Source organism: Nannobrachium achirus (assembly GCF_963921795.1).
Source record: "Nannobrachium achirus genome assembly, chromosome: 2".
Taxonomy (NCBI): Eukaryota; Metazoa; Chordata; class Actinopteri; order Myctophiformes; family Myctophidae; genus Nannobrachium; species Nannobrachium achirus.
This window is the reverse complement of record NC_137811.1, coordinates 66242929-66256936: the sequence shown is the minus strand read 5'-3', so window position 1 is coordinate 66256936 and position 14008 is coordinate 66242929. Positions and strand designations below refer to the sequence as shown.

At 44.7% G+C, this 14008-nt stretch overlaps 1 protein-coding gene across 2 annotated transcripts; it reads right to left on the bottom strand.

Annotated features, from left to right (window-relative positions):
- Positions 1 to 235: 235 nt before the first annotated feature.
- dbpb (D site albumin promoter binding protein b) lies at positions 236 to 13328 on the bottom strand. 2 transcript variants are annotated; one of them, XM_080746257.1, is made up of 5 exons: positions 12713 to 13328; positions 12106 to 12433; positions 10434 to 10868; positions 4205 to 4473; positions 236 to 2117 (listed from the first exon to the last, which is right to left on the bottom strand). In XM_080746257.1, the coding sequence occupies exons 2-5, from the start codon at positions 12293 to 12295 to the stop codon at positions 1899 to 1901; spliced, it is 1113 nt and encodes a 370-aa protein (XP_080602383.1). In that variant the 5' UTR covers positions 12296 to 12433; positions 12713 to 13328; the 3' UTR covers positions 236 to 1898. The 2 variants fall into 2 exon arrangements, with proteins under 2 accessions (XP_080602383.1, XP_080602384.1); XM_080746258.1 differs by having other exon boundaries at positions 236 to 2114.
- Between the last annotated feature and the right edge of the window lie 680 nt (positions 13329 to 14008).

Here is a 14008-nt window from a genome sequence, read left to right as displayed (position 1 = left end):
CCAAGAATCCATGGGCACACCAACGTAATAGGGGGGTGTAAATATCGTCGCTGTCGGGGAGAAACCATGTATCTCCAAGTTTCAAATTTGTACGTTTCTTCGCAAAGTAAAGCCCTGTTTCATCATACAAGGCTGTCGCACAACAGTAGTGAAAACAGCAGATCTACAAGCACACAACGCCTCGCACCGCGAGGCGTTGTGTGCTTGTAGATCGGCTGTTTTCACCAGTTTAAATCATTTTGATTCATCAATGATAAATACAATACTGGCTTTCAAGCAGTTTCAAGGGGCACACTTGAGCCTTCTCAGGGGCACACCAAAGGTCCCCAGGCACAGTGGTTGAGAAACACTGCTCTAGCAAATACAAAAAGACCTGTGGAGGCCCCATCGAATGCAGGCGTCTGATCCATCCATAAACAGAAAAACGGTAATCATGGTTCAATGATAGCTTACAGTAAAAATCCATGTGCGTTTCCCCAACCTGGGGGGAGTTACTGGACTTTTTGTTTAGTTTTTTTTTTTGTACATTGTTACATTACTGAAAATCTGAATGAGCTGTGAGTCATGTACAAGCGAGACGCAGGAGGAGGTGTGGGGAGTTAGATTATTCTAACTGTAAGGGGTATTGTCAGAAGAGCTACAGATGAATACCGAAGACAATGAAACATAGTAGGTCAGGAGGGCCTGTTACCTGGGGAGTCACAAACACTGCTCTATGCCAGCTATAGTAGGATATTATACAACAGGGTGGAGCAGAATAACCCGGCAGGAACAGAACCGGAGACAAAGACAGAGACAGAGAGATGTAACCATCTCTTAAAAATCCAACATTTCCTCTTAGGGTGTTTATCTCACGTTAAACAGTGGGTCTGAGATTCAAGTTAATCAAATATAGTGAGGTTTGAATGCAAGTAGGAGTAATATTGTTACTTTTACCCACACCGGGACAAAAGGACAAAATACTGGAAATGGTAAACACTGTCTGCCCATTTCTCACATTTTTTACATTTACTCTCTCTCTCTCGCTCTCTCTCTCTCTCGGCATGCCTGTTTCCCCAGTGACAGAAACCAAGAACCAATAAAAAATGTAAGTGCTAGAGTAAAATCCACAAACGAAAAAAAGAAATGTTGAACTATACAATTTTGAGATAATTTTTGCTCTCTATATTTTACAATTGAAACAATTTTTTTTCTCCCAGCCCAAGTCCCTGATCCTGCCTGTTAAAGCTATTCTAACATCTATGATGACTCAAACCGGATTGCCGCCACCTGACTCATCTATGTCGTAAAGAGATCTCAGCATCTCTCCCTCCCTCTCTCTCCTATATCTCTCTTTCTCTCTTTCCCATTCACATAGAAAATATACAAAATTAATCTCCAAATTTGTTCTCTCTCTATTAAATGTTTGTTTTTTTATTTACTTCAATATTATAAAAATATACAATTCTCCGATAGCAAAACCCTTTAAAAGTCACCACCACTTCTCAGCCTAGCCTGATTATCACTCTAGTCCCGTCCAGTCGAACATGTTAGGGGCCGCGTCACAACTATGACACGCCTCCGCGAAAAAACAAGACACCTGAGCTTTGAGATATATGTGTGTATACTGTATAAATATATATATAATTATATATATATACTGTATACTGTATATATGTGTGTGTATCTATATATAAATATATACATACATATCACCCTATATATCTCCCATTACATTCATCATCATCATCATCATTATCACATCATTATCATAAACATTATAGCCGCCCACCAGTTTCCCCATCATTACTGTCCGTCGCGCCACACACCATAAGAAACAAGTGTCCTTTGAGTCAAAACAAAAACAAGAATCCCGAGATTTTTGTTTTGTTCTTTTAATACGCTCCCTCGTCCTTCCATCACTGGTCGTCGAGGCGGTTGTCGTATTTGCTGAGGATGTTGCGGCAGCGGCCGAGTTCCTTGCGCATCTCGGCCACCTCCTGCCGCAGCGACTGGTTCTCGCGCTCCAGGTAGGCGGCGCGCACCGAGATCTGGTTCTCCTTGAGGCGCCGCGCGTCCCTCGACCGCTTGGCCGCCTCGTTGTTTTTACACCGCCGTGACCAGTACTTGTCGTCCTGCTCCAGAGAAGAAAGAGAGACACAAACGCAGAAATAGTTAGTTTTCATACAATCAATTATTTGCACTGCAAAACGATTCCATACAGATTATCTGCAATTTAAACAATACCGATACGATACAAAGCCTAAACGGTACGATATATGCTTTTTCATAACAATATAGCAGATCATTGCAAAATAAAATCGATTTTTCGATTCAGTTACTATATTGTTACACCCCTATACGTAGCTAGGTTATTGGTTTACCTGTGATCCTAGTTTACTGAGGCACTACAATGTCCCTCTCTCTGCATTTGATGTTTGTGTTGTGTGATGTATGATGTAAGCCACTCTGTCTGGATAAGAGCGTCATTCGTTGCTAGAAGGATTCTAAACGAGTCCGCGCTTTCAACGAACGTATACGTGTTTGGTGGCGCTTTGTATATCTGTTTACTGTACGTCGACTTCCTTGATAAAAACAATGACAGGAGCATAAAGGTGGAGGGCGGACAGATCGTTATCTTTGAGCGAGGAGACAGGTGACATGTGAGCCGTCACATTCATAATAGTCCTTTAGAGGAGACACACAAAAGTGAAAGGAGCAGTGATGGCAATTATTAAGGAAGAAAAGGAAAAAGAAAATGCATGAAAGGTGCATGTGTCACACCGACACACTAAAGCCTGCGTGTATTTTTCCAGCGATTCCCTCCCTGAGATGTAGTGGAGCAGAGGTAACAAGCTCACAACGCCTCGCGCTGCGAGGTGTTGTGAGCTTGTAGATCAGCTATTTTCAGCAAAGAGGTTTGGTGTAGAGGGGGAAAAAGAGCAGACTAAATACAGAGTGAAAGGTAAAATGTATTAAGTATTGACGGTTCAAGTGGTTAAATATCTGAAAACACAAATTGACAAAAAATATACAGACGATCGTGCTGTCAAACAATGAAACTATATGGAATGAATGATAAGATAAGGTTGTGGGGGTCCCTGCTTCATCTCTCTTTCAACTAAGGGGTCCTTAGCCTGAAAACTGATGTAGTGGAGTAGAAGTATAACATATCAAAAAAGTAAAGGTACCTCAATTTTGTACTTAAAGAGTATGGCACTTGGGTTAATGTACTTTCCAACACTTGCTACAGGACTTTTAGAGGTGACATTTCCTCCTTAAAGCCCTGGGGGGGCCTTTTGCCCCCCCATCTCATCTGAACAAATTACATCCTCCTCTCCGCCTCTATCATTTCATTACGCCGCTGTCATCACATCACTTTTAACGCCCCGGTCGTTTCGCCGAATAAGGGGAAACTAAAGTTAACACTAAATGGATTATATCAGCATCTTGTTAATGGCACATCAAAATGCAGTTAACCTCTCTCCCTCTCAGGAGGATCATTTCTGTCCCCAGAAATGCTGCGAATCGCATCAAACAATCAGGAAGGTTACTATCTGACGCTGTACAAGGTTATTACATTTGCTGCCACGTTCTGCATTCCTGATGCTTTTAGACCCAGTCAGGGCTGATTGTCTGGGGAGGTATGGGGTATGGGGGCGGTTCATGTCTCTACTACAGGGGTCTTCAAAGTTTTCAGGCCAAGGACCCCTTACTTGAGAGAGAGATGAAGTAGGGACCCCCACAACCTCTTCATAGATTCCATATAGTTTCATAGTTTGACAGCACAATCATGTATTTTGGATTCATGTCAATTAATGTTTTCAGATATTTAACCACTTGAACCGTAAATACTTAATAAACTTGACCTTTCACTCTGTACTTAGTCTGCTCTTTTTCCCCTCTACACCAAACCTCTCTCCGAAAATAGCCGATCTACAAGCTCACAACGCCTCGCGCTATATCTGCTATTTTTGGCTAAAGTTCTCAGAATATGGACGTTAGGGTTCAAGTGGTTAATATAAAAAAGGAGAAAAAGGTTTCTATCACACAAAGATTCGATTGGATTGTGGACGTAATCTTATCCAAAGATAACAAAATAGTTTTGGGTCTGAGATGTTACATCAAATGCCGAATAAATAATGGACCTTGATATGAAACGGGTTGAAAACCACTGTGTTGGAACCACATAGGTGGAAGAAAATGTCATTACATGATGCCTTACCTTCAAATCCTCTGGCACCAGCATCTTGCGGGCCTTCTTGATCATGGGCTGCGGTTTGAGCTCGTCGTCGCTGAAGCGGTGCCTCCTGGGGTCGAAGGAGTCCTGGCCGGGGATGCTGGACAGGGCCATGTCCGTGGGGTCCATCTCGAAGATGCCCTCGTCTGAGCCGCTGCCCGTGGGCGTCATCATGGGAGGACAGGACGAGGAGGAGGAGGAGGAGGAGGGCGACGGCGACTCGCACGAGTCGTTCAAACTGGTCCCCGTGCTCCCTGGAGGTGACGAGAAGCGGGAGGAAAAGAAATACTTTTGAGATGAGTTGTTTATGTGTCTTTATGACGAGTTATATTTGAGTATATGTTGTGGAATGTGTGGAACACCAGCTCAGTGGCCTTGTGGTTAGAGCGTCCGCCCTGAGACTGGGAGGTCGGGGGTTCGATCCCCGGCCCGGGTCATACCAAAGACTCTGGAAAATGGGACCCACTGCCTTCCGCGCTGGCACTCAGCATCACGGGTTGGATTGGGGGGGGGGGTCATACCAAAGACTCTGGAAAATGGGACCCACTGCCTCCCTGCTTGGCGCTCAGCATCAAGGGTTGGATTGGTGGGTAAGTCCCTGTGACATACTAGCGTCATGTCCAGGGGGTGTACAGTACTTGTACATCAAGATGCCTCACGCTACAGAAACAGGAGACAGGCTCCTGCCCCATGGGCCTCATGGCTCAGCAAGGCTTACTTTCTTACGTACTTATTTGTGGAATGTTGGCAATAGAGGGTTTGATGCTTAGCGCTTGTGGTAGACTGAATAATGGTCACAATGCCAATAATCGCAAGGTCACAAGAAGGCAGATAATCGAATAAAAAATGAAAGGATTTTAATAAAATAATAGATTTTCTAAAATACTGAAAATAGCTAATCTACTATCTTGCAATATTAAAAAATAGATATATTATTTGATTAGTCAAATAACAAATAATCAATGGAATAATTTCTTTAGCACTGTTACCAATGCCTTCGTTGAAGTCAACAGTGTCAGTTCAAACTCCCATCTGTGATATGTAAGTGAGCAGTACTGCATCCTAGCCACCAGATGACAGCAGAGAGCCACACTCTATCTGCACAAAAAAACAAGGACTGTTCCTGCTCCCCTGAAGAGGCAGGCCCATTTTCCACCCTTACAATCCATGGAAGTACACTACAGTGAACATCTGAGGGCTCTATGTTTCACTAACATTTAAGAATAGACTCTGAATATATAATTGAGGTTGGGCTGTAGCCCAGCATATGAAGACATTTAGCAAACTTGAAGAAATTTGAAGAATTTGGGATTTGTAACACTTATAACTAATAACTTAAGAAATACTGTAGGCCTATATACTTTTAATGGTGTACTTAAGATTATAGTAGGTAACTTGGCTTGGCAAAAGAGTATTCTTTTACATAAAGCTAAAACCCAGTTCACGGCTGCGTCCGTTTCGTTTGAGAGATACAGAACGATGTGGACAATTTATTTTTTGGCGAAGGAACTCTTTCGAGTTTCGACATATTATACCTGTCTCCAAGGTGTGCTGGGAGCTGGGAGGGAGGGTTTGCACGATAACAGAATAAAGACCCAAAACAATAACAAAACAAAAAAACAACCGCCTTTCCCATAATATCACAAATATTTCCTGGTATGCTGACACATGAGCTGACTGTCACACACCCCTCTTGCATCCGTCAATACATAATAATATAGGCTTTGGGTATCAACATGTCATAAACTAGTAGGCCACCTCATATACAGTATCCAGTGCTGAAAGCCTTATGGAGAAATCTATGAGGGGAAATGTGTTATGTAAGATACAACCCCTCCCCGGGAAAACCAGTTCTTTAAACATGCATTGTGTAATGTTTTTCACATGGCCTGTATGAGGGCTCCATTGAGACGCAATGCAATCAATCAATATGGGCTTGTCAATGTTATATTTCTCTCTTTTTTCATGACTTAAACCAGTGTTTCTCAAACTTTCACATTTCAAGGTCTGCCCTTAACTCTGACAGTGTACAAATGGTACCAAATGAACCCGTCAGGGTTCATTTGTACACTGCCAGAGTTACAGACTTGTATGGGTCAATTTAGACCTCCCTAAAGGAACCCACAGTTCCTGGAATCCACCTTGAGAAACACTGACTTAAACCATATATCCTTATTTGCCTTTTTTCACTCTATACCAAATCTCTTTGACGAAAACAGCCGATATACAAGCTCACAATGTGTTGCGTTGCAAATGCGTTGTGAGCTTGTAGATCTGCAATTTGGGATAAATCTTTGTCGTCGGCGCTGAATGCTGCTTTGGCGATCTATCATGGCATGCCCAGAATAGGGATGCTAAGGTTCATATGTGGTTAAATCATGTTGTCAAATTGCCGGCCTGACACTGTGCTTGCTCTGCTGCGCTACCCAGGCTGACAGATCTGCTGAAACACCTTGACACCCACCCTCGCACTTTAACATCTACAGCCAACACTCTCTACCTGCTCTCCTGCTGTGGCAGGTTTTCCAGGGCAAGATGACTTGTACCGTATTTTCCGGACTATAAGGCGCACCGGACTATAAGGTTCAATTATTAATCTGCATTAAAAGTAATCCAATTAAATTTTAGTCATCAAATAATCGTTTCTAGTAGGTTGGAGGGATATCGTGTACATCTTCTCGATACATGTATATTTTGTGTGTATGTGTTATTTCAAACTTTTAATACCAAAACGTTGAACGTTGAGTTGAGTTCAGTGTGTTTGTGTTCCATATTATCAAATGAAAAGTCATGTGCCGGATGAACATACTGTATAAAGCAATTACGAGATGTCTGTGTGGGTTTCGATAACATGCGATGAGCCTTTACCATCACGTTGTATTAATTACCGAATTTATACAGTAATTTTATGGTTTTATATTTAACATGCATAATCCACTTCAGTCTCCAGAAGATCAAACAGCAGATCAGCATAAATAAAATAATATGGTCCACTGGTGGTAATAATATGGTCCCACTTGTTCAAATGGATCTATTCCTGATAAGATCCATTTGATCCAAACGTGGGAAGAAAGGTGGGAGCAGCATAATTATTACCCGTGTGCGGACCATATCGTTTTATTTAAATTCTTGAATAGCTTAATCAAATAATTGAGGAATTAATAGGCATATTAATCGATTATGACAAGTGTCGTTAATTGCAGCCCTCTTGGAAAGCACATTTTTGCTTTTAAATGACATGCTAAGAATAGAGACGTCAGGTTGAAAGTGGTTAAGTGGGGCCAGTATATATATCGTTACTGTGGGGCAGAAACCTTGTATCTCCAAGATTCAAATTTGTATGTTTTTCCATAAAGTAAAGCCCTGGTTCATCACACAAGACTATTGCGCAAAACTAGTGAAAATAGCCAATCTACAAGCACACATCGCCTCACACCGCGAGGCGTTGTGTGCTTGTAGATCGGCTATTTTCACTAGTTTATATCATTTTTAAAACGATAAATACAAAACGAACAGTGGTGGACATACAAGCTTTCCACTCGACATCGACGATATGCTACAACGCCCCACCCTCCCCTTTAGGGTCTTGCCACTTAACAGCCTGGTTCTCTGCTCCTGTTGGACTGGAATACAGACAGACAGACACCCCTATATATGCAAAACAGGATCATCAGACTTGTCAACAGGGAATAAGTCAAGTTGTGGTGGCTGAATATAGTAAGAAAGCTGAGAGGGGGAGAGGAGGGGTGACATTAACCTAGTCTGGGATCACTTCACTTTACGGGGTTTGATCCGGTCGGGAGCGGAAACCACTTTACGTCATGTTGTAGTCTTAGACGGACTACACTTTGGCCGGAACTATCAACCGGATTCAGTTTTAACCCCAAATATTCCCCTGCACCCAAGGATATACTTTTAGGGCCGACCTAATAAACACCTTGATGAGGCGTAGTTTTGCTTTCGAAAAATTCGTTTGGTATGTGCATCTTTTAATCCAAATCGTAGCGAATGGCAAGACTACGTAGGCTACTCCAGCATTTTAAAAGGGATTGGGGAAACAAACGGGGGAACTAAATCAAAGCGACGCCGCTTCTTCTAGTGGTTTCCGCGCTTTAGCAAGGAAGATCAAAGAAGGAACGGACACCAACGTCATTTTCGTCATTTCAGGCTCCATGGGACGCCGCCATGACACTTTGGCCACCCAAAATTAACATTAGCGTCTATGAGCACTTCGTCACTTCCGCCACCCAAAAGTGGCCACCCGGCGTGCCAACTTCCGGGTGTTGTCTGTTCCTTGTAGATATTCCTTGGCTTTAGGCGGAAACCAAACGGTCTGTTGTGAACGAACACCAGGCTCTCTCCCGGGAGAAAGCCTGGTAGGCGAGGTTAACATTAACCACCTTAACCCTGGCCCTCGCTATTTTGGTCCGGTCATAATAGGCGAAAGTTCTCAAAAATGGCCAAGTAAAGTCCTATAATGCTTAATTTACTCTGTCATATGCCAGCGTCGTGCAGCAATCTAGAGACGATCTTCAAGCTCACATTTGCGACGTGTTGCGAGCCTGAAGATCGTCTATTTTTCTATTCATCGTATGTTGCAGTAAAATAGAGCTTAAGTGGTTGAACTTACACACTGCACCACACAACTTTAATGTGAACTAATTATCATCCAAATGTGTAGCATTCAACCTTTGCCACGCAATAAAAAAAACACCTTTAAAATCTTTACTTTGATGTAGGAGCTTTATGGCAGAACGAGCCAGCCCAGTGTTGATATTGCATATCTTCATTCTTTTATCTATATCAATGTAGTCGATCTGTCACGGGCCGGTTGGACATTCCATTTTAACTCCAGTACCAACAACAGCACAGGCGCTCTCTTCCTCTTTCTCTCCCTCCCTCCCTCCCTCCCTCCTTCTCTCGTGGTCCCTCCCACCACATCCCTGCTGACTCCGCCTATAGTTCCCTCTCTCTCTAGTACTCACAGCCTCTGCACGTGTAGCGACGCGTGCACATGTCCGTAGCGTGTGAGGTGGGGAGAGAGATTTAAAGACACGCAATCACAAAACACTCAGACACACTCCTCTTTCCCTCTCTCTTGCTTTTGCACTGTTGGACCCGACTGCACGCCGACAACTGGCACGGCAGGAACGTTTTTCGCTTGTTGTCGTTCATAGATTACACTCCATTAAACCAAATACTAAACGTATTTGTTGAAGGTTTGAGGGTTGACTCGACAAAAGCAAAACTCTATTCTTCTAACTATCTCTCTCTCTCTGCCCTCTCTCGTTGCCCGTCTCTTTAAGTTTTATTTACCCCACCCCTCTCCTTCTTTGGCTCGTTCATTGTTGTTTTGCAGCTTCATTGGCTCAGTCCTACCGTCCATCCATGCAGCCCCCCCAAGAGAAAAGCTGATCTTTTAAGTGTGTGCACTCTGCTCCTTCAAAAAAAGTGAATTCCAGTCATTGTTAACCATTGTGTTCCTGCATGCTCTCTGTCATGTTGACTTTATGTTCAGGGCCTGCATGACTTTGTCTTATTCTCTGCAGGACAGAAAAGTGCTTGGTCACTACGGCGTTTTAGCATGAACCCGAACCCAACGGGGAATGTGAAAGTGCTGAATCACTAACCTAAAGGGAGTGCGTGCGTGGGTGTGTGTGTGTGTGTGTGTGTGTGTGTGCGTGCTTGTGTGTGTGTGTGTGTGTGTGTGTGTGTGTGTGTGCGTGCATGTGTCTGTTTGTTTTGGGGGTCGGGGGGAATTCAAAGAACACCAGATCACCTTGCATTGCTCTCAGCCAATATTAAATTGGAGGACTATTTAACCACATTAACCCTAGATTTCCTATTCTGGGCAAAAATATGCAAACATTCAGCGAATATAGGTGAATAACAGATCTACATTATCTTTTCTCCACGCTATTTCAACTCTGGTTCGAGCAAAGTAAGGCTTGGTTTCCGGAAATGACCATGGGCGAGCTAAAGAGCATGAGAGTGCCACTAGTAACCCAAGCCTCTCCTGTCCCTCTGCCCAGTTAACTTCAGTGTGGGAGAGTTTTGTTTTATTTATTTCTGCACTGGGCCGTCACGTGAGCAGCCAAAGGCCTCTCAGTGTTTTCCTCAAGGACACTTTGATAGCACCAAGGGCTGACCGGAGTTTGGGGAGGGAGGGTGGGGCGGTGGACTGATCTCGGGGGCACAAGCGGGGCAAACTCACCATAGTCATTGGCTCCTCCCAGCTGGCCCTGGTCGCTGGGCGGCTGCGCCACCTCCAGGCCAATGAGCGAGGGCGGTGAGGACGAAGAGGAGGACGAAGAGGACGAAGAGCATGACGGAGGGGAGGACGGCGGGCACTGGGAGCTCTGGTTGGGCATGGCCGACTGCGTGCTCTGCGAGGGGATCTGCGCCGCGCTGGAGCTGTTGCAGTTGCCGCCGCCGCCGCTCTGGAGGCCGACTTGGCCCATGCCGTTGTCTGTGAGGAACTCCTCTAAGTCCATGTACTGCAGCTGGAACAGGCCGCCGTCCGCCGGCAGGCTGCGGTCCCACAGCAGGGGCCCCAGGAACTGGTTGTAGCCGCCGGAGCTGGAGCCGCCGCCGCCGTTGTTGCTGGTCCTCATGGAGTCATCCTCCATGTCCACACTCCTGTCTTTGTCTGCTCGGAAGGAACACAGGGAGAGAACAGGTGAAGGAGATGAACGAGGTGTTAGAGTTGACCCTGAGGTCTCAGGTGTCTGCGTCTATGCAGTATCACCCTTCACTGTCCCGAGGAGATACTTTTGGAGACTTGCTATGTTTCTACACTGCTAGGTGTGTTATTGTGTAACTCCAGTGCAGTTACTGTACTTGGTGAGTAGATGTGACTGAGATGATGATTAATGTAAAATTGCAGCGAGCGGTCTGATTAACTTAGCAGGTTCCAACTTCCAAGTGCACATGAGAGTGCTTGCTTGCCAACAGGCCGCAGCAAAGATCATAGTTGTGATAACAGTAAAGATACATACATCCAAACTTCGGGCGGAACTTAAAACTACAATCTGGAATTTATTGTAATGAATAAAGGATTTTAACAGATCTGGACGGTAGAGTATGTTAAAACAATATAATGATTGGAGGTGGTCTCTCTGCTCTTCCTGTATGAGGACACCTAGTGGTTGACAATGTCAATAAAGTTATTTGAAGCTGATGATGCTCTGGATTGATACACTACAGTAGATGCGGCCTAAAAAAGAAAGGAAAAAAAAGACGTAGGGAATGTAAAGCTTTAAATTGTAATCCTTTCCCTAAATGCACGCCAGTGTAGACAAATCAGCAGAGTCTCAACGTGACAGGACAGGATGTGTCAGATTAAAACACACCTGCCTTCCCTTACGATGAAGACTGGTTGAAGCAGCTGTCAAAACAAATGTAAAGCTGCAATCCATAACTTGTAACTTCTGTATGATAGAGCATGTTATTACAATATAATGAACCACAACACACAACTGTGGCGGTTATAGTTGGTCTACCTGCTCTTCATCTCCATATGGGCATAAAAGAGATCTCCATATATGGGCATAAAAGGGATTGTATAGTATGATGTCAGACGACAGAATCCATATATGGCCAAGACAGATGGCCGAGACAGATGGTGCGACCTCGGCCGTATTTCGCCCTTAGGCGTCTATATGCTCACAACACAACACATCCGAGCTTGTTAGATATGCTATTTTCTTATCTTTTCCCTTCTTTTTATTTTACCATTTTCACAATGTTTGACAATTTCCGCCTATAATGACATATATCCCAAATAGGTTGTCTCAACATAATGACACGTGCACGGCATCTCCACTTGAGTTGACATCTTACTGTTGTCAACTTATTGGTAAAAAAAGAAAAAAAATAAGGCTCACCTTTCACGTCGCAGGAGGTTTTCAACCGCTGGTGGTCCCCCTTCATGGGGTGCTGCAGCAGCGACTTGAGCCCCGCCATGGAGGTGAGGGCTCCTGCGGGCCCCTGGGTGCACGTCGTCCCGCCGAACTGGGGGCTGGCCGTCCCCGCTGGGAGGTCGGGGGTCAGGAGCTGAGAGAGCTGCCTGGACATCCTGGACCGGATGGAGAGGTGGAGTATAGGGCCGGGTGGGCCGGGGGTGGGGGGTCCGTGGAGACTAGGGGATACCTCTGCTTCCAATGAGTAGGGAGGCCGAGGGGGTCAACACACGCAACTGGCCCAAAAAAAAACCTATGAAAATAAAACACAAAGTTATCCTCTCTTGAATGAGTGGAGAGCAGACAGACTGAGCAAAGAGAGCAGAATGGGGAATGTGTGCGCGCATGTGCGCGTGCGTGCATGTGGAGAAAGAGAGAAGAGAGAAGCTGCCTGTGCAGTTGTGTGCAGTTGGCATTCTATGCAGCCTGCTATTGTAATTGTACACAGAATATATACTTAAAAGCAAACTGATAATAATGTAGGTTGACATTGGCATATGAAGGCAAAAACTTAATAAGAGCGACTTTTTACCTTTTTAACTTGTAGACAGCTTGGTTTGATCGGTGCCACGCAGAGTCATTTTCAACAAAGTATTCCACTGAAGTCTGGGGGCGTGCAGAATGTTAATTCCTTTCCCTTTTTAAATGGAACCAAGACCGTTTGTAGTCTTCCAGCGTTGCCAACAAATAAAAGTCAGACAATCTGCCCAGGAACACTGCAGCTGCCCATGGTAAATAATAATACGAAATAACAAATAATATCAATAGAAACTCCTTCGCCGCTGGAGCTCAGACAGTTAGTTGCAAATTGCAATATATGTCTCAAAAGTTACAGCCTATAATATCAGGCTATGTGCAACATCCATTCAATGCGGCGCTGGAAAAAATACAAAATAAAATACTTGCACGGAAAAACACAGAAGAAGCGAGGAATGCAACTGCGTCCTCCTCCCGCGAATGGAAAAAAACAGTTATAATAACGTGCAATAAAGAAGAGGAAGAATCAGCAGCCAGCAGCAGCAGCAGCAGCAGTAACAACAACAACAACGCAGTGAACGAGGAAAAAGAAAGCGTAAATAATAAGTGCGTCTCTCTCAGTAGAGTAGGACTGACTGCTGGTCAGATGACAAGTTGATCTGCTGTGTCTCTGTCTCTCTCTCTCTCTCTCTCTCTCTCTCTCTCTCTCTCTCTGTCCTGTGTGTGTGTGTGTGCTTTAGGAAGAGGCGGAGGGTAGAGGGAGGCAGCCTTTCCTCTCTCTCTCTACTGTACTTTTTCTTCTCTCTCTCTCTTGCATACAGTGAAGTCACGGGCACGGGTCGGGCTGGGCTGTGGGGTGTGTGTGTGTGTGTGTGTGTGTGGGGGGGGGGGGGGGTGTACGGTCGGTCCGCGCGACGGCTGTCCTCGCTCAGCTGGAACGAACACGGGCAGTTCACGTGACGTCAGGCACGTCACGGGCACGGGAACAGAGCGGGGGGAGGAGGGGGGGGGGGCGAGGCGTGCACCACCAACAGAACACCGCGCGCTCCTCAATATTGATGAGGCAGACACATATACCGGTATATATATATATATATACATATATACAAACACACACACACACACACACACACACACACACACACACACACACACACACACACACACACACACACACACACACACACACATGCACGCCTACATATGACTATATACATAAAGTGGTATGTATAGAAAATGTTTGATAAACACTGCCTGTTCATTTATTATGATGGAGTTTAATGAACAGGCAGTGTTTATCAAATATGTTCGTGTCAGTCAAGAAGGGGAGGAGGCCAAATAAGGCTATTTA